This window comes from Bufo bufo, chromosome 2 (genome assembly GCF_905171765.1).
Source record: "Bufo bufo chromosome 2, aBufBuf1.1, whole genome shotgun sequence".
In the NCBI taxonomy this organism is placed as follows: domain Eukaryota; kingdom Metazoa; phylum Chordata; class Amphibia; order Anura; family Bufonidae; genus Bufo; species Bufo bufo.
In genome coordinates, this window is record NC_053390.1 from 350,218,450 (window position 1) to 350,244,525 (window position 26,076).

Here is a 26,076-nt window from a genome sequence, read left to right on the forward strand (position 1 = left end):
ATGCACCCCTAGAGTAGAAACTCCATAAAAGTGACCCCATCTAAAAAACTACACCCCTCAAGGTATTCAAAACTGATTTTACAAACTTTGTTAACCCTTTAGGTGTTGCACAAGATTTAATGGAAAATAGTGATACAATTTCAAAATTTCACTTTTTTGGCAGATTTTCCATTTTAATATTTTTTTCCAGTTACAAAGCAAGGGTTAACAAAGCAAGGGTTAACAGCCAAACAAAACTCATTATTTATGGCCCTAATTCTGTAGTTTACAGAAACACCCCATATGTGGTCGTAAACTGCTGTACGGGCACACGGCAGGGCGCAGAAGGAAAGGAATGCCATACGGTTTTTGAAAGGCAGATTTTGCTGGACTTTTTTTTTTTTGACACCATGTCCCATTTGAAGCCCCCCTGATGCACCCCTAGAGTAGAAACTCCCAAAAAAGTGACCCCATTTTAGAAACTACGGGATAGGGTGGCAGTTTTGTTGGTACTAGTTTAGGGTACATGTGATTTTTGGTTGCTCTATATTACACTTTTAGTGCGGCAAGGTAACAAGAAATAGCTTTTTTGGCACTTTTTTTTGTTATTTACAACATTCATCTGACAGGTTAGATCATGTGGTATTTTTATAGAGCAGGTTGTCACGGACGCGGTGATACCTAATATGTATTCAAATTTTTTTATTTAAGTTTTATACAATGACTTCATTTTTAAAACCAAAAAAATGTTTGTGTCTCCATAGTCTAAGAGCCATAGTTTTTTCAGTTTTTAAGCGATTATCTTAAGTAGGGTCTCATTTTTTGCGGGAAGAGATGACGGTTTGATTGGTACTATTTTGGGGTGCAAATGACTTTGATCGCTTGCCATTACACTTTTTGTGGCGTAAGATGACAAAAAATGGCTTTTTTTACACCGTTTTTATTTTAATTTTTTTACAGTGGTCACCTGAGGGGTTAGGTCATGTGATATTTTTATAGAGCGGGTCGATACGGACGCGGCGATACCTAATATGCACACTTTATTTTTATTTATGTAAGTTTTACACAATGATTTCATTTTTAAAAAAAAAAATAAAAAATCATGTTTTAGTGTTTCCATAGTCTAAGAGCCATAGTTTTTTCAGCGATGATCTTGGGTAGGGTATGATTTTTGCGGGATGAGATGACGGTTTGATTGGCACTATTTTGGCGTACATGCGACTTTTTTTGATCACTTTTATTACCTTTTTGGGAAGTAGGGTGGGCAAAATTTCAATTTTCTCATAGTTTTTATTTTTTTTATTTTTATGGCGTTCACCGTGCGGGTAAAGTAACATGGCCGTTTTATAGATCAGGTCGTTAAAGACGCGGCGATACCTAATATGTGTAGTGCATTTTATTTTTTTAATTTTTATTCAGTGATAAATGTGTTGTTTTTCTTAACTTTTTTCACATTTTTTCAATTTTTTTTGACCCAGACCCACTTGGTTCTTGAAGATCCAATGGGTCTGATGTCTGTATAATACAGTACACTATATAGGGTACTGTACTGTATTTTACTTACACTGAACAGATCTATGCTTTTAGCATAGATCTGTTCAGCACCATGGACAGCAGGACGCCTGCGAAGTTGTGGCAGACGGGGAAGGGTGAGCACGGGGCTGGCAGGGGGCTGTCTGGGAGCTCTCTCCCTCTCCATCGGGGGGCGGCAAAGGCAAAGCAGCCCCCCGATGGGAGAGGGAGGGAGCTCCCGGACCGATGACAGTTAAACTTTTCTATACAGCGGTCCGTACGGACCGCGGTATGGAGAGGGTTAAACGGCTGACATCTTCACAGTTTATACCCACTGTACACCAACGATTATTCAAGGGAAGGCGGGCGGGGGATCGCGATCCCGCCTGCCGCACCGCCCGCAACCCTCCCCCTGCACCTCCCACCGGGCTAAAATCACTCAGGGGTGCAATGGGGGGGGGAGGAAAGGCTACAGATATATTTTAGGTATACTAAAGTTTCTGATCCCCGCGGTCAGGGACCGCGGGGATCAGAAACTGCAGAAATCGCAGCAAACCGCAGGTCTGAATTGACCTGCGGTTTGCGGCGATCGCAGATTCGGGAGGGGGGGGTCACAAGACCCCCCCCTGGCGTTGTGACAGGATGCCGGCTGAATGATTTCAGCCGGCATCCCGTTGCGATTAACCCCCGCGGCGCCGGAATACCTATTTAAAGTTAGGGCGTACCGATACGTCCCGAGTCCTTAAGGACTCGGAAATAGGGCGTACCGGTACGTCCTTAACCACCTCCGGACCGCCTAACGCAGGATCGCGTTCCGGAGGTGGCAGCCCTGCGCACAGTCACGCATATATGCGTCATCTCGCGAGACGCGAGATTTCCTGTGAACGCGCGCACACAGGCGCGCGCGCTCACAGGAACGGAAGGAAAGAGAGTGGATCTCCAGCCTGCCAGCGGCGATCGTTCGCTGGCAGGCTGGAGATGTGTTTTTTTTAACCCCTAACAGGTATATTAGACGCTGTTTTGATAACAGCGTCTAATATACCTGCTACCTGGTCCTCTGGTGGTCCCCTTTGTTTGGATCGACCACCAGAGGACACAGGTAGCTTAGTAAAGTCCCACCAAGCACCACTACACTACACTACACCCCCCCCCCGTCACTTATTAACCCCTTATTAGCCCCTGATCACCCCTGATCACCCCATATAGACTCCCTGATCACCCCCCTGTCATTGATTACCCCCCTGTCATTGATCAACCCCCTGTAAAGCTCCATTCAGACGTCCGCATGATTTTTACGGATCCACTGATAGATGGATCGGATCCGCAAAACGCATCCGGACGTCTGAATGGAGCCTTACAGGGGCATGATCAATGACTGTGGTTATCACCCCATATAGACTCCCTGATCACCCCCCTGTCATTGATTACCCCCCTGTAAAGCTCCATTCAGATGTCCGCATGATTTTTACGGATGCACTGATAGATGGATCGGATCCGCAAAACGCATCCGGACGTCTGAATGAAACCTTACAGGGGCATGATCAATGACTGTGGTTATCACCCCATATAGACTCCCTGATCACCCCCCTGTCATTGATTACCCCCCTGTAAAGCTCCATTCAGATGTCCGCATGATTTTTACGGATCCACTGATAGATGGATCGGATCCGCAAAACGCATACGGACGTCTGAATGAAGCCTTACAGGGGCGTGATCAATGACTGTGGTTATCACCCCATATAGACTCCCTGATCACCCCCCGTCATTGATTACCCCCCTGTAAAGCTCCATTCAGATGTCCGCATGATTTTTACGGATCCACTGATAGATGGATCGGATCCGCAAAACGCATACGGACGTCTGAATGAAGCCTTACAGGGGCGTGATCAATGACTGTGGTTATCACCCCATATAGACTCCCTGATCACCCCCCTGTCATTGATTACACCCCTGTCATTGATCAACCCCTGTAAAGCTCCATTCAGATGTCCGCATGATTTTTACGGATCCACTGATAGATGGATCGGATCTGCAAAACACATACAGGCGTCTCCCTGGAGCCTTCCAGGGGGGGTGATCAAAGACTGTGGTGATCACCCCATATAGACTCCCTGATCACCCCCCTGTCATTGATCACCACCCCTGTCATTGATCACCCCCCCTGTCATTGATCACCCCCCTGTAAGGCTCCATTCAGACATTTTTTTTGGCCCAAGTTAGCGGAATTATTTTTTTTTTTCTTACAAAGTCTCATATTCCACTAACTTGTGTCAAAAAATAAAATCTCACATGAACTCACCATACCCCTCACGGAATCCAAATGCGTAAATTTTTTTAGACATTTATATTCCAGACTTCTTCTCACGCTTTAGGGCCCCTAGAATGCCAGGGCAGTATAAATACCCCACATGTGACCCCATTTCGGAAAGAAGACACCCCCAGGTATTCCGTGAGGGGCATATTGAGTCCATGAAAGATTGAAATTTTTGTCCCAAGTTAGCGGAACGGGAGACTTTGTGAGAAAAAAATTAAAAATATCAATTTCCGCTAACTTGTGCCAAAAAAAAAAAATTTCTATAAACTCGCCATGCCCCTCATTGAATACCTTGGGGTGTCTTTCCAAAATGGGGTCACATGTGGGGTATTTATACTGCCCTGGCATTCTAGGGGCCCCAAAGCGTGAGAAGAAGTCTGGTATCCAAATGTCTAAAAATGCCCTCCTAAAAGGACTTTGGGCACCTTTGCGCATCTAGGCTGCAAAAAAGTGTCACACATCTGGTATCGCCGTACTCAGGAGAAGTTGGGGAATGTGTTTTGGGGTGTCATTTTACATATACCCATGCTGGGTGAGAGAAATATCTTGGTCAAATGCCAACTTTGTATAAAAAAATGGGAAAAGTTGTCTTTTGCCAAGATATTTCTCTCACCCAGCAAGGGTATATGTAAAATGACACCCCAAAACACATTCCCCAACTTCTCCTTAATACGGCGATACCACATGTGTGACACTTTTTTGCAGCCTAGGTGGGCAAAGGGGCCCATATTCCAAAGAGCACCTTTAGGATTTCACAGGTCATTTACCTACTTACCACACATTAGGGCCCCTGGAAAATGCCAGGGCAGTATAACTACCCCACAAGTGACCCCATTTTGGAAAGAAGACACCCCAAGGTATTCCGTGAGGGGCATGGCGAGTTCCTAGAAATTTTTATTTTTTGTCACAAGTTAGTGGAAAATGCTGATTTTTTTTTTTTTTTTTTTTTCATACAAAGTCTCATATTCCACTAACTTGTGACAAAAAATAAAAACTTCCATGAACTCACTATGCCCATCAGCGAATACCTTGGGGTCTCTTCTTTCCAAAATGGGGTCACTTGTGGGGTAGTTATACTGCCCTGGCATTCTAGGTGCCCAAATGTGTGGTAAGGAGTTTGAAATCAAATTTTGTAAAAAATGACCTGTGAAATCCGAAAGGTGCTCTTTGGAATATGGGCCCCTTTGCCCACCTAGGCTGCAAAAAAGTGTCACACATCTGGTATCTCCGTACTCAGGAGAAGTTGGGGAATGTGTTTTGGGGTGTCATTTTACATATACCCATGCTGGGTGAAAGAAATATCTTGGCAAAAGACAACTTTTACCATTTTTTTATACAAAGTTGGCATTTGACCAAGATATTTATCTCACCCAGCATCGGTATATGTAAAATGACACCCCAAAACACATTCCTCAACTTCTCCTGAATACAGAGATACCAGATGTGTGACACTTTTTTGCAGCCTAGGTGGGCAAAGGGGCCCATATTCCAAAGAGCACCTTTCGGATTTCACTCGTCATTTTTTACAGAATTTGATTTCAAACTCCTTACCACACATTTGGGCCCCTAGAATGCCAGGGCAGTATAACTACCCCACAAGTGACCCCATTTTGGAAAGAAGAGACCCCAAAGTATTTCGTGATGGGCATAGTGAGTTCATGGAAGTTTTTATTTTTTGTCACAAGTTAGTGGAATATGAGACTTTGTAATAAAAAAAAATCAAAAAAAAAAATCATCATTTTCCGCTAACTTGTGACAAAAAATAAAAAGTTCTATGAACTCACTATGCCCATCAGCGAATACCTTAGGGTGTGTACTTTCCGAAATGGGGTCATTTGTGGGGTGTTTGTACTGTCTGGCCATTGTAGAACCTCAGGAAACATGACAGGTGCTCAGAAAGTCAGACCTGCTTCAAAAAGGGGAAATTCACATTTTTGTACCATAGTTTGTAAACGCTATAACTTTTACCCAAAGCATTTTTTTTTTACCCAAACATTTTTTTTTTATCAAAGACATGTAGAACAATAAATTTAGAGCAAAATTTATATATGGATCTCGTTTTTTTTGCAAAATTTTACAACTGAAAGTGAAAAATGTCATTTTTTTGCAAAAAAAATCGTTAAATTTCAATTAATAACAAAAAAAAGTAAAAATGTCAGCAGCAATGAAATACCACCAAATGAAAGCTCTATTAGTGAGAAGAAAAGGAGGTAAAATTCATTTGGGTGGTAAGTTGCATGACCGAGCAATAAACGGTGAAAGTAGTGTAGGTCAGAAGTGTAAAAAGTGGCCTGGTCTTTCAGGGTGTTTAAGCACTGGGGGCTGAGGTGGTTAAGGGGTTAATGTGACCTATAAACTGTACAACTCAATTGACAAACAAACAAACTGAAATCTTTTAGGTAGAGGGAAGAAAAAAAATATAAAAATAAAATAAAATATGGTTGCATAAGTGTGTACACCCTTAAACTAATACTTTGTTGAAGAACCTTTTGATTTTATTACAGCACTCAGTCTTTCCTTTGTTGATTTGGATGTATGCTTTGGGTCGTTGTCATGCTGAAATATGAAGTTCCTCTTCAATGTTCAGCTTTCTAGCAGAAGCCTGAAAGTTTTGTGCCAATATTGACTGGTATTTGGAATGGTTCATAATTCCCTCTAGCTTAACTAAGGCCCCAATTCCAGCTGAAGAAAAACAGCCCCAAAGCATGATGCTGCCACCACCATGCTTCACTGTGGGTATGGTGTTCTTTTGGTGATGATGTGCAGTGTTGTTTTGGCGCCAAACATATCTTTTGGTATTATGGCCAAAAAGTTCAACCTTGGTTTCATCAGACTAACACCTTTTCCCACATGCTTTTGGGAGACTTCAGATGTGTTTTTGCAAAATGTAGCCTGGCTTGGATGTTTTTCTTCGTAAGAAAAGGCTTTCGTCTCACCATTCTACCCCATAGCCCAGACATATGAAGAATACGGGAGATTGTTGTCACATGTACCACACAGCCAGTACTTGCCAGATATTACTGCATCTCCTTTAATGTTGATGTAGGCCTCTTGGTAGCCTCCCAGACCAGTTTTCTTCTCGTCTTTTCATCAATTTTGGAGGGACGTCCAGTTCTTGGTAATGTCACTGTTGTGCCATATTTTCTCCACTTGACGATGACTGTCTTCACTGTGTTCCATGGTATATCAAATGCCTTGGAAGTTCTTTTGTACCCTTCTCCTGACTGATACCTTTTAACAATAAGATCCCTCTGATGCTTTGGAAGCTCTCTGTGGACCATGCCTTTTGCCATCATTTAAAGTGCCTCTGATTAACCCCAAATAAAGTTTAGCTGCTCTAGTTGGTCTTTCCTGAAATTTTCGTGGATTTTGCTGTGGGATGCTACTAAGAAAATTTCAGGAAAGACCAACTAGAGCTGCTAAACTTTATTTGGGGTTAATCAGAGGCACTTTAAATGATGGCAAAAGGCATGGTCCACAGAGAGCTTCCAAAGCATCAGAGGGATCTCATTGTTAAAAGGTATCAGTCAGGAGAAGGTTACAAAAGAATTTCCAAGGCATAAGATATACCATGGAACACAGTGAAGTCATCATCAAGTGGAGAAAATATGGCACAACAGTGACTTTATCAAGAACTGGACGTCCCTCCAAAATTGATGAAAAGACGAGAAGAAAACTGGTCTGGGAGGCTACCAAGAGGCCTACAGCAACATTAAAGGAGCTGCAGGAATATCTGGCAAGTATTGGCTGTGTGGTACATGTGACAACAATCTCCCGTATTCTTTATATGTCTGGGCTATGGGGTACAGTGGCAAAACGAAAGCCTTTTCTTTCGAAGAAAAACATCCAAGCCAGGCTACATTTTTCAAAAACACATATGAAGTCTCCCAAAAGCATGTGGGAAAAGGTGTTATGGTCTGATGAAACCAAAGTTGAACTTTTTGGCCATAACTCCAAAAGATATGTTTGGCGCAAAAACACTGCACATCACCAAAAGAACACCATACCCACAGTGAAGCATGGTGGTGGCAGCATCATGCTTTGGGGCTGTTTTTCTTCAGCTGGAACTGGGGCCTTAGTTAAGCTAGTGGGAATTATGAACAGTTTCAAATACCAGTCAATATTGGCACAAAACCTTCAGGCTTCTGCTAGAAAGCTGAACGTGAAGAGGAACTTCATCTTTCAGCATGACTACGACCCAAAGCATACATCTAAATCAATAAAGGAATGGCTTCACCAGAAGAAGTTTTGGAATGGCCCAGCCAGAGCCCAGACCTGAATTCGATTGAAAATCTGTAGGGTGATGTAACGGACCGTTCAGCACACAACTCCGTTCAGACGATATCCTCCTTTCAATGCACAGGCAGCTACTGCAAGCACCAGTCTGCCGAACTGCAAACTACAGGAATCCTGGAAACCGCTGAACAGTAAAAGCATACAATCGGCTTACACTCCTGGCAATCAGCATACAATCCAATTCCCCCAAGAACGAGACGACACTTCGCTTGAGGGTTAAGCAGAACTCTTTAATGGGTTATTTTTCAGCCTTTTATGCAGGTCTCCTAGCAAGGCACACTCCCCCTTGGGCCCTTGTAAAAGACTGTGACAGTTTATATATTTTAGCCAATCACATGCATTTACAGTATTGAAACACAAAACACAAAATCCCCTCTTCCCTCTGTCTGTAACGCAATCAACAAAATACAATGAGCATTGTCTGTGACGCAATTAACACACTGGCATTGTCTGAGACGCAATCAACAAAATACAATTACCAAACGTAATGGGCCAACTTAATCACTCACAGACAGAAAACACACATTTTTCCCCCAAACACAGAAAACACCCCAAAACCCCACATATCCCCATAATGTATACATCCATGGATAGCTCTGATCTGGGTGAACAAGATATCCAAAAATACCCCAGATCCAAGCAGGGGTTCCCGAATTCCATGGAAGTCACATTTGGCCGGCCGCAAGCATGGCTTTCCTGCCCAAAACAGTTCCACAGATTTAAGCTGTGCGGCCGGTCTGTCTTCTTCAAAGTTAGTATGGGCCATAATCCTGGGGCAGGAGGTGGGCAAACAGCCCCCTCCAAAACACTGTGGGAAGTGGCTTTCGCCACAGGTGATCTGAAGAGGGCTGTGCACAGGAGATGTCCTCGCAATCTGACAGATTTGGAGTGTTTTTGCAAAGAAGAGTGGGCAAATCTTGTAAAGTCAAAATGTGCCATGCTGATACTCATACCCAAAAAGACTGAGTGCTGTAATAAAATCAAAAGGTGCTTCAACAAAGTATTAATTTAAGGGCGTGCACACTTATGCAACCATATTTTATTTTTATATTTTTTATCTATTTTTTTCCCTCTACCTAAAAGATTTCAGTTTGTTTGTCAATTGAGTGGTACAGTTTATAGGTCACATTACAGGTGGAAAAAGTTCTGAAATTATTTTTCTATGTCTCATTTTTTTACATCACAGAAACATGACATTTTAACAGGGGTGTGTAGACTTTTTATATCCACTGTAATAGATGAGGTAACTAAGAACTGACAGTGCCAGCAATGTAGTGGGAAGAGAAGCTAATGCCACCCCACCCATTTTAGCCATTTTTTATGTGAAGCTTTATAGGATCTGCTCATGTACACATCTTCCTATACATACACACACATACAAAACGTGATGAACTTTATTTTAGGGTATGGTCAGATCCTGCAGATTTTCAGCCCACCACCCATATCGGACAGGAGTTACAAATTACGGTACAATACATGCGGATGGAGTTTTCTAAACCTTTTTAGACTCCAAAAAGTTACAAATCTGTATATAAAACAGATAACATATATAACAATATAAAAAAATAAAAAAAATAAAATGTCCAAATACAGTACAACTGAGTCAATCCAACTATCACCTAATGTAATTGTGCAACAGGCCATAACTACTTTTTCATATTTTGCCCTTGATTATATGGAAGATCGAATGGCAGTACACTTCAGTGGCATTGCAGTAAACACAACATGTATGGCTGTCTGTACAAATACCTTACAGTCATCATTATCTGAATGGATAGACAGCAAATTAGCCAAAGCTTCCAATCTGAAAGGCTGCAGAAGAAAGGAAACAAGAATACCCAGGACAGGTTAGAGGAAATTCTTCTTGCACGCACTACACTTAGTATAATATTTCAAAGCATGGATCAATGCACCCGTATAGTGCTAATGAAGCTGATCATTTCATAACCCTGTGGAAACCTAAATATGGCTCAGTAGAGGACCTAAGAGCGTGGGCGCAGACACTAACCTAAAGTTAGGGATACATGGCAACATGAAGTACAGTAAAGAGGTCTTGACTTTAATATATCTTATAACTTAAAGGGAACCTGTCACCGGGATTTTGTGTATAGAGCTGAGGACATGGGTTGCTAGATGGCCGCTAGCACATCCGCAATACCCAGTCCCCATAGCTCTGTGTGCTTTTATTGTGTAAAAAAAAAAAAAAATATTTGATACATATGCAAATTAACCTGAGATGAGTCCTGTATGTGAGATGAGTCAGGGACAGGACTCATCTCAGGTTAATTTGCATATGTATCAAATCATTTTTTTTACACAATAAAAGCACACAGAGCTATGGGGACCGGGTATTGCGGATGTGCTAGCGGCCATCTAGCAGCCCATGTCCTCAGCTCTATACACAAAATCCCGGTGACAGGTTCCCTTTAATAAAGTGACAAGCAACGAAGCCACACAGTTGGATAACTTTCTGAAATTAACAATTAAACTTGCTTTGTGAATGGGATTTAACCTAAGGCTACTTTCACACTCGCGTTTGGTGCGGATCCGTCATGGAACTGCACAGACGGATCCGCACCGATATACAAACGCATGCATCCGTTCAGAACGGATCAGTTTGTATTATCTGTAACATAGCCAAGACGTATCCGTCTTGAACACCATTGAAAGTCAATGGGGGACGGATCCGTTTTCTATTGTGCCATATTGTGTCAGTGAAAACGGATCCGTCCCCATTGACTTGCATTGTGTGTCAGAACAGATCCGTTTGACTCCGCATCGCCAGGCGGACACCAAAGCGCTGCAAGCAGCGTTTTGGTGTCCGCCTCCAGAACGGAATGGAGACTGAACGGAGGCAAACTGATACATTCTGAACGGATCGTATTCCATTCAGAAGGTATTAGGGCAAAACTGATCCATTTTGGACCGCTTGTGAGAGCCCTGAAACGGATCTCACAAACGGAAAACCAAAACGCCAGTGTGAAAGTAGTCTTATTTGTGCATACATGCATGTAGCCATGTGACCAAGATCTTAAAACCATCATGGAACAATCCACCATAAAGTAATATCCCTACCTTAAACATTAGGACATGGCATGCAGGACCTCCATCAGGATAGCAATGGCAGCATAGACTCAGATCAGCTGGGGAGCAGGGCCCAGCCACTTAGGATCTGTCATCGTCAGCCTAATCAGTATTCACTTTGGTGCACCGAATACTAGCGAAGCTGTGTGGCCCTTCCCGTAGATATGGGTTGTTGGAGAGGCCCCTCTTCCAGCACAGACATTTACTAAATAAATAATTTTAACCCCATTACATCCAAGTGCCATATATGTATTGGGCTTGGTACTGGGCTTTAATTCGAAGTGCTGCACATGTAAATAACGGAACTGAAGTTGCTGCAATCTAGCAGGATTTGGGTCAGTTTGCAACCCTGAGGAGAAGACAGAAGCAGTTTATTACTAGAGATGAGTATTGGAAAATTAGATCCGGCAGCTTTGCCAAATTAAAAAATATAAATAAATTAGCTTTGTGACAAAGCGCATTCAAGTAATTCATTCAAGTAGTGGGTGCAATGACAGGAAGCGGCGATTGCGCCGCCGCCCCCCCCCCCCCCTCATTGTACCCCCCTGATGCCATGTTCATACATAATCGCTGCATTTGATGTACATAACATGGTGTAAAAAAAAAAACGGATCAGTTTTGTCCTAATGCATTCTGAATGGAAAAGGATCCGCTCAGAATGCATCAGTTCAGTCACCATTCCGCTCTGGAGGCGGACACCAAAACACTGCCTGCAGCGTTTTGCTGTCCGGCTGACGAAGCGGAGCCAAACGGATCCGTCCTGGCACACAATGTAAGTCATTGGGATGGATCCTTTGACAATAGAAAACGGATCCGTCCCCATTGACTTTCAATGGTGTTCAAGACAGATCAGTCTTGGCTATAGAAGAAATAATACAACCGGATCCGTTCATGACGGATGCATGCGGTCGCATTATTGTAACGGAAGCGTTTTTGCAGATCCATGACGGATCCGCAAAAAAAGCTAGTGTGAAAATAGCCTTACCTGATCCATTTGCTCTCAATGGGCCGGCCGCAGCCATCTCGCTTAAAGGTCAGGTGCAAAATCTTGCACAGCGTGGTGACGCACAAGATTTCGGCCGAAATCTTCAAGCCCATGCTTCACCGGATGTCAACATTGCGGGGATGAGAAGTAGAACTGGCTTAGTTGCCCATAGCAACCAGATTCCACCTTTTATTTTTGACAGCTCCTTTGGACAATGAAAGGTGGAATCTGATTGGTTGCTATGGGCAACTAAGCCAGTTCTACTTTACACCAGTTTAATAAATGACTCCATAAAATCTTACTTATGTATATAGCAAAATGGCTCGACACAAAAAAGTTATGGTTATAAATGTGAGAAGGGCTGTTAAAGGGTGGGAGCACACAAGGTTTGCCTATATGGGGCCCTGAAATTTCTGATAGTAGCCCTGATGGCATGACTCAAGCAAATCTTCTTTTCACCTTCATGTATGTGCCAGCACAATACCAATCCAGATTAACATTGGAATCAGATGAACAATGAAAGCTTAAGGCTCCATTCACACGTCCGCAAATGGGTCCGCAAAAATTGCGGAACGGGTGCGGACCCATTCATTTTCTATGGGGACAGAATGGATGCGGACAGATCACAGTGTGCGGTCAGCATCCGCATTTGCCCCGATCTTCAGGTCCGCAGCGCCGCAAAAGATAGAACATGTCCTATTCTTGTCCGCAGCCACGGACAAGAATAGGCATTTCTATAGGGGTGCCGGGCGGGTGTGTTGCGGATGAATGGAGCCTAAAGAGCATGATCAACCCTATTAAACCAGGCATATTGCCTGGTAGAGTTGATCATGATGATTAACCCTTTCATGACCAAAGGTCATTGATGCCCCTGTGACCATGTCTAATTTTGTAAATCTGACATGTGTCACTTTATGTGGTAATAACGTTGGAACGCTTTTACTTATCCAGGCCATTCTGAGATTGTTTTCTTGTGACACACTACTTCATGACAGTCATAAATTTGAGTCAATATATTTCACCTTTACTCAATATTTATTACTTAACATTCCCCATATGTCTACTTTATGTTGGCATCATTTTGTAAATGTCATTTTATTTTTTTAGGGTGTCAGAAGGCTTAGAATTTTAGAAGCAATTCTTAAAAATTTTTAAGAAAATTTCCAAAACCCACTTTAAGGACCAGTTCAGGTCTGAAGTCACTTTGTGGGGTTTACATAGTGGATACCCCCATAAATGACCCCATTATAGAAACTACACCCCTCAAGTTACTCAAAACTTATTTACAAACTTTGTTAACCCTTTAGGTGTTCCACAAGAATTAAAGGAAAATAGAGATGAAATTGGTAAATTTCACTTTTTTGGCAGATTTTCCATTTTAATCCATTTTTTTCTTTAACACATCGAGGGTTAACAGCCAAACAAAACTCAATATTACCCTGATTCTGCAGTTTACAGAAACGCCCCACATGTGGTCGTAAACTAATAAGGGCACACGGCAGGGCGCAGAAGTAAAGAAGAGCCATATTGTTTTTGAAAGGCAGATTTTGCTGAACTGGTTTTTAGATGCTATGTCCCATTTGAAGCCCCCCTGATGCTGCCTTACAGTAGAAACTCCCAAAAAGTGACCCGATTTTGGAAACTAGGGGATAAAGGTGCCAGATTTATTGGTACTATTTTAGGGTACATATGATTTTTAATTGCTCTATATTTTGCGTTTTTTGTGAGGCAAGGTAACAAAAAATTGCTGTTTTGGCACAGTTTTTATTTTCTATAAGATTCATCTGACAGTAGATCATGTGCTATTTTTATAGGGCTGTTTATTATGGACGCAATGATATCAAATATGTCTACTTTCTTTGTTTTACATAATAAAGCTTTTGTTAAAAAAAAAGGATTACCGTATGTTTGTGTCTCCATTTATTGAACGCTTTTTTTTATTTTTCTGTCGATCGTCTTGTGCAGGGGCTTGTTTTTTGCAGAAAGAATGGTAGTTTTTATTGGTACCATTTTTAGATACATAAGATTTTTTGAACATTCATTATTACACTTTATGGGGCAAAGTGACCAAAAAATTGGTGGTTTTGGAACAGTTTTTTTTTTTTTTTTTTTTTTACAGCTTTCACCTGAGGGGTCAGGTCATGTGACATTTTTATAGAGCAGATCGTTACGGACTTGGCAATACCTAATATGTATACTTTTTCTTATTTATTTAAGTTTTACACAATAATAGCATTTTTGAAACAAAAAAAATAAGATGTTTTAGTGTCTCCATTGTCTGAGAGTCATAGCTTTTTTATTTTTTGACTGATTGTCTTAGGTAGGGGCTCATTTTTTGTGGGATGAGGTGACTGATTGGTACTATTTTGGAGGGGCATACGCCTTTTTGATCGCTTGGTGTTGCAATTTCTGTGATGTAAGGTGACAAAAAAAATGTGTTCACCTGAGGGGTTAGGTCATGTGATATTTTTATAGAGCTAGTTACGGACGCGGTGATACCTAATATGTATACTTTTTGACAGCTTTAATTTTTATTTTTTTCATGGTGTTTATCGGACGGGGTAGATTATGTGATATATTTTTAGAGCCGTTCGTTACAGACACAGTGATACCTAATATGTGTAGTTTATTATTATTTTTTTCATTTTTTAAACTCTTATAAATGAGCGGATAGGAAAAGGCAATTTATTATTTTTTTTTCATTAAAAATAAAATAAAAGTAATTTTTTTTTATCAAGTCCCACTTGGATCTTGAAGATCCAGTGGGGCTGATGGCTGTACTATACTTTGCAATGCTCTTGCATTGCAAAGTATGATACTATCAGTTTTAGGCCTCATGCACAAGACAGTTTTTCTCGGCCTCTGTTCCGTTTTTTTTTCAATGGGTCAGCAAAAAAATGCTGATAGTTCATCCGTTTGGGTTCCACGACCGTTGTCCGCGTTTCCCTTCAGCAAAAAAAATTGTGCATACTTTTTTTCACATTTGCGGACAAGGATAGGCATTTATTACAAGGGATCTGTGGGAAAAAAACGATTCTTAAAAAAAAAAAACGAATGCTGCATCTGTTTTTTTTGGTGAACGCACAATTTGCGGACGCAAAAAACAACTGTCGTGTGCATGAGGCCTTACACCTTTGCAAGGCGCCCGGTTGCCATGGCAACCATCGGGCTGCTGCCAGCGCGGAAGCCCGATTATTGAGAGGTAGCCCCCTCCCTCTGTTAACCCCTTGGATGCCGCTGCAGCGGCATCTAAGGGGTTTCTACAGTGCCAGCATACAGCTGACACTCGCTGCTGATGGCGGCGGCTCAGGAACAGAGCTGCCGCCATCACCTACAGCAGGGGGACCTCACAAGGGGGCAAAGATGAGGCAGGGGACACTGATGAGGGCATGGGACAGGAAATGGGGCAGGGGACATGGATGGGGGCAGGCGGGCACAGTTGCCGGCTCATACATAGTGCACGGCCGGCAAAGATGGAGGCAGGGCGCACAGAAGGGGGCACAGATCCAGGCAAGGGTCTCACATATTGGAGGCACAGATTAGGGGGACAGAGCATATAGTACCTGATTTCAGGCTCTGATCTGCAGAGTGCAGATAAGATCCTGAAACCGACACTTTTACACTGCTGCGATCCGAATTGGTTAGTCTGCACAAACTAACCAATCTGAGCGATCGTCGGCAAGGGACCATTCTGATTAGTCCCTTGCCGGCATTACTGGACTGTATGCTGTCCGTGACCGTGGCAGTGCAAGCGCAGAAGCTTTAATCCAAGTGCTTTGCAGAGCTTGGATTAAAGAGCTGCCATAACATTTATATACGTGCTATCTGCATGGGGCACGTGCAGACAGGGGTTAAAATAATACCTTATTTATCTTTGTAAGTTGCAGCATTGTAGAGATAGGAGTTTTATTTCTATGCAAATCAGGCAGTTGGAGCACCAAGGGGCAGGCTGTAGCGCTTTGAGCGCTGTTATTCTACACCACTGTGCTCTGTACACTCCCTACTCCCTTTTGACCATCAGGACTAATAGCCCTGTCATCTTGTGATGTAGCTCCGGGTGGAATGAAGTCACCGGCGGCTTCACACATAGCAGAGGAGCGCAGATACTAATGACCGGATAGGTCATCAGTAGGGCTGCAGCTATAGATTATTTTAGTAATCAAGTATTCTACGGATTAATCCAATGATTAATCGAGTAATCTGATAAGAATCAGTCTCTACTTCCTTCCTGACAATCGGCCGCTCAGTTGGCCCAAGTAAATCCAGCGTATGGTATCGTTTTAATCATCATGATCAGCCCTACCAGGCAACATGACTGGTTTAATAGGTTTGATAATGCTGACAGAGGCCTTTTAAAACAAGCTGGTAGCTATGAATATACTGCCTAAAAGCAAAAAGTCTTAACAAGGATTTTTCAAAACCAATTCTTGTTTTTCTCCTTTATATACACATAAAATGCACCTACTGCGTAATAGCTCAGTGTGGTAGTGTGTGTTTCCAGTACTGGTGTCATGTTCAAACTACCGATACACCCCAAATTGTGAAACTTTGAACACATAAATGCATAAAGAGAACAGATTTGAAGGTGTGGAAAAAAACAAACAAAAAAACACGCCAACAATGAGAACTGAAGTAACAAAGATGTTGTCTAGGATTTTTGGGAAAAATAATCTGAAAGCAGGCAATGTAATATAACTATAAATTACCTGGTAGTGGGACCACCAGTCTTTGTTAAAGGGAATTAGTCATCAAGATATTGGACTTTTATTAGCAGTACTACATATAAGGAGTCAAGTTTGTTTTTTGTTCCCCTACTGCTCCCTCGCTGCCAGCGCAGAAAGCTGCGCTGAAATACACAGTCCTGACTGCTGTGGGACACAGTCGATATAGAGCATGTCCTATTCTTGTCTGCAATTCCGGACAATAGGTATTTCTATATAGGGCTGGCCTTGTGCATTCTGCAACATGTGGAATGCAAACGACCGTTGTGTGTTTTGCGGATCTGCAATTTGCGGACCGCAAAACACTTACGGTTGTCTGAATGAAGCCTTACAGGCAGTTTGCTATGGCAGGCCTGGGAGCCTACACAAGGCCAGGTGCTGCCACAGCTGATCAGAAATACATGAACTCCCATGGAGAGAGGGCAGAGGAAGACCCTCTTCTCCACTCCTGGCTAAGCCCTCAGATGCCGCAGAGTTATCTCCGATACCGAAGGACAGGTGTTCGCTGTATTACACAGCCAGCACGCATATGTTATGGGCTCATCATGTGAGCCCAACATACTTCTTTAACACTTGAAGGGGGTATCCGACCCCTGAAATGTCCCCCCTCCCATATGCCCAGCACCTCACAGACAATGTGCTTACCTGGCTCCCCGGCACCTGCGTCGGTTCTGAAGCTGGCATGGCCGCCGCTGCTTTTCCCCGTGCGTTGGTGAAAACATTCGGTGAAGGAAGGGGGGCGGGGGCGGCTGGGCAGCCAAAGCACGACTTTTGTAAAGCCGCTTACTGAAAGATAAACTGCTACCGTCAAACCACAATTATCACAGTATTAAAGGACCATTAATTAATCTGACTTAGCCAAAAGTGTCTTTAGACATGTGTAAAAGTGGAGTAAGATGTAAGTGTAATAATAAATCTGGCCCACTGTGTGTGAGGGGCCCGGGCATATGGGGAGCATTTTAACGGGTCGGATAACCCCTTTAAATGACATACAGGTACATCGTTGGCTGTGAGTAAGGAACGTTATTATTGGTCATGTTGGAATTGGCAGTATTGTTGTGCCATCAGAGCGCCCCTTAGCACAGGGAAAATCTCATGCACAGACATATGCATGAAACTCTTTGCCAAGTGTAAAATTTCTACAAGTGTCATGGTCATATCAAAGGCACCCTTTGTTGATACCCACAAATATTCATGAGGAAAACCTCAGAGATTGTAGTTACATACCCCCACAGCTCTGCAACTGCATGTAAACAAAGGGGCCAGAGCTTATTATTATTATAGTCCTATTGAAGTAAGACTCCTTTCACACTATTACAGTGATTTGCATCAGAGGAAAAGCTTATAGACCAATACTGGGAAAATGTAAGTATGGGACATGCCTTTAATGAATGCTAAACGCATGCACAAAAACACTGAGCAAAGACTTAGGCTCCATTCAGACGCAATTATCCGGTACGGGTGCAGACCCATTCATTCTCTATGGGGCCGGAAGAGATGCGGAGAGCACATTATGTGCTCTCCGCATCCGCATTTCCGGAGCGCGGCCCCAATCTTCCGGTCCGCAGAAAATAGAGCGTGTCCAATTGCGGACAAGAATAGGCATTTCTATGGGGGTGCCGTACGGATGTATTGCGGATCCGCAATTCGCGGATCTGCAATGCGCTACGGACGTCTGAATGGAGCCTAAGGGAATAAATCTAAGCTGACAGATTTCTGTGACCAAAATTCACAAAAGGCTGTACAAAGCCTACTAAATCCATTCCAAGGTGAGAAGCTACATTTTACCACTTACATATCAGCAGTCTAAGGACTCATGCACACGACTCTTGTTTTGCAGTCCGCAATTACGCATTATCATCTTTTACTTTTAAGAATTCATCTTAGGCTACATTCACATGACCATAGTGTTTTGCAGATCCGCAAAACATGGATACCGGCCTGTGTGCATTCCACAATTTGCGAACCGCACACGGCTGCCGCTAACATTGAAAATGCCTAGTCTTGTCCCCAATTGTGGACAAGAATAGGACATTCCACAGATTCACAGTTCTTACAATAAAGAGGCTTTGACGCTTCTGGAAACTGAACTTTTTCTTCTCCAGTCGAAGGCAGTGCCCCCTTGTCTTTTGAGGGCATTTTTACATGGAACAGAAGTGTTAATGGCCTTTACTGTACCCACAGAATTTGAAAATTCACTGCCACGGCGACACTAGTTGCGTGACAGCTGTCACGGCCAGGATCATAGGGGGATCGCAGTGTAGTGGTGATCCCATAGAAATGAATAGGCTAACGCACTGTTAGCCTATTCATTTCTGTAGGATCACCACTACACTGCAACACCTGAATCACAAAAAAAAAAATCCTACTTTGCAGGATTTTTTGCAGATCAGGGGTCGCAATCGCGGCACACATGTGACTCAATTCATTTATATGGGATCACCACTACACCGTGATGCCCCTGTGATCCTGCTCTACAACTGAAATCCACTTCAGCCAGGAGCAGATTTCTGGTATAATGTGCGCGTTTTTTCTGGTGCATATGTTAAATGAGTCGGGCAGAGTCATCTCTGATCTTGCCAGCGAGAGCAGAGTACTAGCTACATAATGCAGCTGGCATCTGCAAGTGACGACGTGGGGTTAGCCATCACAGTGCTGTACTATTATCGCACTGGGAGTTAACCCACTGTTCACAGTACCGTTACAGCATGGCAGAAAATGTCACATGTCTTAAAGCACAAACAATCAGGTTTTTGTGGGGTTTCTCTGACTTTGGTCCATTTTTTGCACTCAGTGGCTTTTTATTTTAAAAATGCAGCATGTGCCATGTATGGTATTTTTGTCCGACGTTTTGCAATAAACTTATCCATAGGAAAAACTAAAAAAGTCTGACAATTACGTTAAAAATATACAACCACAAAAAATGCTTGTACAAAATGCAGGACTTTCATGACTTTTTTTTTTTTTTAAGGGCCCTTTCACACTTGCGTTCTTTTCTTCCGGCATAGAGTTCCGTCGTCGGGGCTCTATGCCGGAAAAATCCTGATCAGTTTTATCCTAATGCATTCTGAATTGAGAGAAATCCGTTCAGGATGCATCAGGATGTCTTCAGTTCCGGACCGGAACGTTTTTTGGCCGGAGAAAATACCGCAGCATGCTGCGCTTTTTGCTCCGGCCAAAAATCCTGAACACTTGCCGCAAGGCCGGATCCGGAATTAATGCCCATTGAAAGGCATTAATTTGGATCCGGCCTTAAGCTAAACGTCGTTTCGGCGCATTGCCGGATCCGACGTTTAGCTTTTTCTGAATGGTTACCATGGCTTCCAGGACGCTAAAGTCCTGTTTGCCATGGTAAAGTGTAGTGGGGAGCGGGGGAGCAGTATACTTACCGTCCGTGCGGCTCCCCGGGCGCTCCAGAGTGACGTCAGGGCGCCCCACACGCATGGATGACGTGATCGCATGGATCATGTGATCCATGCACATGGGGCACTCTGACGTCATTCTGGAGCGCCCCTGGAGCCGCACGGACTGTAAGTATACCGCTCCCCCGCTCCCCACAACTACTATGGCAACCAGGACTTTAATAGCGTCCTGGGTGCCATAGTAACACTGAACGCATTTTGAAGACGGATCCGTCTTCAAATGCTTTCAGTTCACTTGCGTTTTTCCAGATCTGGCGTGTAATTCCGGCAAATGGAGTACACGCCGGATCCGGACAACGCAAATGTGAAAGAGCCCTTACAAGCTTGAAAAAATTGCCACAAAAAGATTGTTAAGGAAACCTTACAGCCTCTGTTTTTGCTTGCGCACAGACCAAAGCATTATCGCGTGTTGAACATCATATAGCAGTTTATAGAAGCTCACTCTGCCACACTTAGGGCGCATTCACCCGCAAATTGTGGATCCGCACATAGCCGCAACTATAATAGAAAATGCCTATTTTTGTGGCCCCATTGAAATTAATAGGACCACACCCATTCTGCAAAATTGCAGAACGGATTCGGACTCATTTATACGGCCGTCTGAATGAGCCCTTAAGGCTGAGTTCACATTTCAGTTATTTGGTCTGTTATGTCTATCAGTTATTGTGAGCCAAAACTAGGTGTGGGTCAAAAACACAGAGCAGGTGAATATCTTTCCATTATACCGTATTTCTAAGTAGGCTTCACTACTGATTTTGGCTCATAATAACTGATGGAAATAACTTATCAAATAACTGAAGTGTGAACTCAGCATTAGCACTCAGCCTGGCACTGAAAAACATTACAAATCAACACTACAAGAGAATAAAATAAGAATAGTATTAATATTACTACCATCATTCACAAGAACTATCCAGTCTTACCTTTGAAAGCTAAGGAGCTTCCCAAGACTCTAAAATCAATTTACACTAGGAATACATTTAGATGCATGGATGGTTTGAATTACTTTTGATATCAAGCTTCAGCTGAATTTGCAATAAGTTAAATGTTTGTATTAAAGGAGAAACTCAGCCAAAAGTAGTTAAAGGGGTTGCCTGAGTTATTTTTTTGTTCTTTGCATGTTTCTAACTAGACAAATGTAAGAACTTTACAATTCACTTACTTTATCTCCAGTTGCTCCTTTCTCAGATTTCACTGAGGGTCACATGACCTGTGATGTCAGTTTCTCTCCCTGCTCTGATGATGATTCGTGCACAAGCCTGAGAGAGCAGATCTGTGTCTGTACACGAGATGTCACTGTGCTGGCCACGCCCCCCTGCACTGTCGGATGCTGCTTTATTGCTCTCTCCCTGGATTCTTGAGGAAAAACATTAACCCCTTCAGCTGCACAGACTCAGGGCTGAAGGCTTTACTGAGTAGCTGCAGACAGTGAGGAGACAAATGCTGGGCACAGGAGCTGACAGACTAGAGAAGTTCTGCAGAGCATTGCACAAGAACAGGTAGGGGGAAGAGCCTGAATGTATCAGCAGTGTCATTGTACAGCTGGGACTTGTAGTCCTACACATTCAACATGCTGCTGAGTATCCCAGCAGGCAGACATATCACTCAGGGCACCACTTGTATTCACTTCCTTTGCAGTTCAGGGGGAGGGGGCAGAGATTGTTGTTATTGCAGATAAACAAAGGGCCAGAAGAGAACCAGGGAAATGAGGAAATATATTTTTTGTTTCTACTAAAACTTGCTTAGCTTAGTTATATATTGCTGCCCATCAGATTTACAGTGCTATATATATTTTTTTCCATAACTTGGACAACCCCTTTAAAGAGGCTTTCTGGGTTATAGATAGGGATGATGTATCCTCAGGGTATGTCATCAGTATCAGATTTGTCAAGGTCTGAAGCACAGCACACCCACCAATCAGATATCACCTGCAGCTGTGGGTCCGAGAAGTAAACACTGTATGGAGTCAGAACACCACAGCTACTTACATTGTGCAGTGCCCATTGGGAGCTGAGCTACAGTACCAAAGGACGGCCACTACACAGTATGGAGCTGTGGTGTCCTAGCTCCAAACACTGTTTACTTCCTGGAATTGCAGGTAACAGCTGATCGGTGGGTGCGCCATGTGTCAGACCACCACCAGACACTGATGACCTATCTTCTGGCTTGGTCATCAATATCTTCAACCTGTAAAAACCTGTTAATGTGAGAACATCACACTGGTCAACTCTGATATTGTACCACTACTGATTTCCAGATCAAGAGCCCTTTATAAAAAATTTAAAGGGGCTGACCAGGATCAGACAGACATGGACACTCTCTCAAAATATTGCCAAACCTGTATGTGGGTTGTGTCTGGCATTGTAGCCCATTCACCTTAATGGAGCTGAGCTGCAATGCCAGACACCACCTATGGACAAGTCTGGTGCAGTTACCCCTTTAAGTCTATTGGACTTTAAATCCCTCCGAATTTGCAAGCCATCTGCTTACTGTCAGTGAAAGGAAATATTCTTTGTTTACATCTGTCGGGAACAAGCGCTGCTCATGCAGAGGATTTGCATTGCTTGAAATCTCTCATAAATAACCAGCCATGTACTTGTGCAAAGGGTGCATTACCAGGACTGAATTCCAGCCTACGAGAATAAACACAAATGCTTCTGTTTGTTAACAGCAAGCAGAGTGCTTAGAAATGGTGATCATTTGAACAAAAAAAATATCGTAGTAATTGCCATCTAAAATGAGTAATCCATATTTAGGTAAATCTACAGAGCTGTTTAGCTGGAACATATATACTTACAGTTTGGAAATCTTGAGGAACCTCGTCATTTTGTCCAAGGTTACACGCTTGTCTTGCCTTTCTCAGAAGACCTTTACATGTTTCCAACAGATGACGTTTCTTTTCATCTGCAGCATAAAACTTACTCTAAGAAAATAAACAAAAAGTTAGCTTAATCCAATACGTCGAAGAGATTAAACATTTCCAATCCAGTCTTGTACATTAAATATTTGTATAGTACAAGCGAGACGCAGAGTACATAACAAGGGTTTCTCACTAGTGTGAAGGAGACGTGAGAATTGTAGAGAAACAATCCATGTGTGTGTTTTAGGAGGTCCAGCATAACATACATGGGACAACTGACCAGTAGATAAGATCAACTGCAAATTTAAAAGATGCCTGCTTTCAGACGGATGATTGTGGCAGTGAAACATGCTCCTTGTGACGGCCGCATTTCCCAAACCATCCACTGCTCTTCTGAGCTGAACTCACTGCACCATGGGGATCTAAGGCTGCCAGTCCCAGGCTGACTCCACTCTTTACCCTCCTGTAATCACAGCATTTCAGTAAAGGGTAGTAGATTGTCAGGCTGGAACTCTTGTGCATGTGGATTTCTCTAGATTCTCCGAGTCTCTTGATGATATTATATATTGTAGATGGTGAGATATTCAAAGTGTTTGCAACTACCGTATTTTTCGCCCCATAAGACGCACTTTTTCTCCCCCCAAAACGGGGGGGAAATGCCCCTGCGTCTTATGGGGCGAATGCTTGCAGTTTTACATCGCAAGCTGCGATGTACGAGCGAGCGGGGACTCAGGGAGGGACTGGGAGGAGGAGCTGGGGGCCGGCAATAGCGGTGGGGCGGTGCAGTCAGTGTAGTATAGCCCCGCCGGTATACTAATATAAGATGTCTTATTCAATTAATAGTTATTAAACATGCCCCCTCACTTCTAATAGTACATTACATCCTAACAGCTTCTGTAGAATGCAGGCAGGCGGCAGCGTAACTCCCTGATGTCACGTACCTGCGCCGCCTACTTTATGAATGAAGCAGGCGGCGCAGGCAAGTGACGTCAGTGAGGGACGCGCCGGCCGCCCAGCCTGCCTGCATTGTACAGATGTAAGGTACTATTAGGAGTTGGGGGGCATGTTTAATAACTATTAATTGAATAAGACATCTTATATTAGTAAACCAGCGGGGGGGGGGGGGGGGGGGGGGGGGGGGGGAGTGGAGGGGAGAGATCTGTGGATGACATTTTTATGGGGGACATCTGTGGTGGATGGCACAGTTATGGGGTGGGGGGGTCTGTGGATGGCACATATGTAACAGTGCCACCCACAGATCCCCCCCTGTAACAGTGCCACCCACAGATCCCCCCCTGTAACAGTGCCACCCACAGATCCCCCCTGTAACAGTGCCACCCACAGATCCCCCCTGTAACAGTGCCACCCACAGATCCCCCCTGTAACAGTGCCACCCACAGATCCCCCCTGTAACAGTGCCACCCACAGATCCCCCCTGTAACAGTGCCACCCACAGATCCCCCCTGTAACAGTGCCACCCACAGATCCCCCCTGTAACAGTGCCACCCACAGATCCCCCCTGTAACAGTGCCACCCACAGATCCCCCCTGTAACAGTGCCACCCACAGATCCCCCCTGTAACAGTGCCACCCACAGATCCCCCCTGTAACAGTGCCACCCACAGATCCCCCCTGTAACAGTGCCACCCACAGATCCCCCCTGTAACAGTGCCACCCACAGATCCCCCCTGTAACAGTGCCACCCACAGATCCCCCCTGTAACAGTGCCACCCACAGATCCCCCCTGTAACAGTGCCACCCACAGATCCCCCCTGTAACAGTGTCCGTCATCCACAGATCCCCCCCATAACAGTGTCCGTCATCCACAGATCCCCCCCATAACAGTGTCCGTCATCCACAGATCCCCCCCATAACAGTGTCCGTCATCCACAGATCCCCCCCATAACAGTGTCCGTCATCCACAGATCCCCCCCATAACAGTGTCCGTCATCCACAGATCCCCCCCATAACAGTGTCCGTCATCCACAGATCCCCCCCATAACAGTGTCCGTCATCCACAGATCCCCCCCATAACAGTGTCCGTCATCCACAGATCCCCCCCATAACAGTGTCCGTCATCCACAGATCCCCCCCATAACAGTGTCAGTCATCCACAGATCCCCCCCATAACAGTGTCAGTCATCCACAGATCCCCCCCATAACAGTGTCCGTCATCCACAGATCCCCCCCCCATAACAGTGTCCGTCATCCACAGATCCCCCCCCCATAACAGTGTCCGTCATCCACAGATCTCCAGTAATAGTGCCATCCACAGACCACTATTAGTTCCAAACCCACCAAACACAAAGCACACCTTTTGGTTAAAAATATTTTTTTTCTTATTTTCCTCCCCAAAAACCTAGGTGCGTCTTATGGGCCGGTGCGTCTTATAGGGTGAAAAATACGGTATATGTTGAGGAATATTTTTCTGAAACTTCCACAATTTTTAGACCATTTTTCGCAGATTGGCGAACCTCTGCCTATCTTTGTTTCTGATATACTTTGCCTCTCTAACACGCTATTTTACACCCAGCTGTTTTTTTTTTTTTTTTAATCAGGGCCACTTACTTTTCCAGCCTTTTGTTGCTCGTTCAAACTTTTTTGAGATGTGTTGCGGTCATCAAGTTCTAAATAAGTTAACATGAAATTGTAAAATGTCTTTCAACATCTGATAGGTGTTCTATGATCTACAGTACTGTGAATAAAATATGGGTCTATGCATTCTTGAATTCTATTTTCATTTATATTTATTCACATTTTCCCCAGCATCCCAACTTTTTTGGAATTGGGTTTGTACTGTATCTTTTACAACCCCCTTTAACTTGAAAATTAGGAGTTGTGCATCTTAAAGTTCTCGTGGGTCAGACTTTTAGCAAGAACCATTTGTAAGGCACTTAAAAAAAA

The 26,076-nt window shown here is 43.6% G+C and overlaps 1 protein-coding gene across 2 annotated transcripts in view; it reads right to left on the reverse strand.

Moving 5' to 3' along the window:
• Positions 1-26,076, reverse strand: part of SMC5 (structural maintenance of chromosomes 5) — a 208,356-nt gene that overhangs the window by 58,899 nt on the left and 123,381 nt on the right. The window contains exons 18-19 of one of the 2 annotated variants that reach the window (XM_040417086.1): positions 23,111-23,236; positions 9,851-9,913 (exon numbers count right to left, since the gene is read on the reverse strand). In XM_040417086.1, the coding sequence (XP_040273020.1) occupies positions 9,851-9,913; positions 23,111-23,236 (189 nt within the window). The remainder of the gene's footprint in view (positions 1-9,850; positions 9,914-23,110; positions 23,237-26,076) is intronic. The other variant, XM_040417087.1, reaches the window with a different exon arrangement.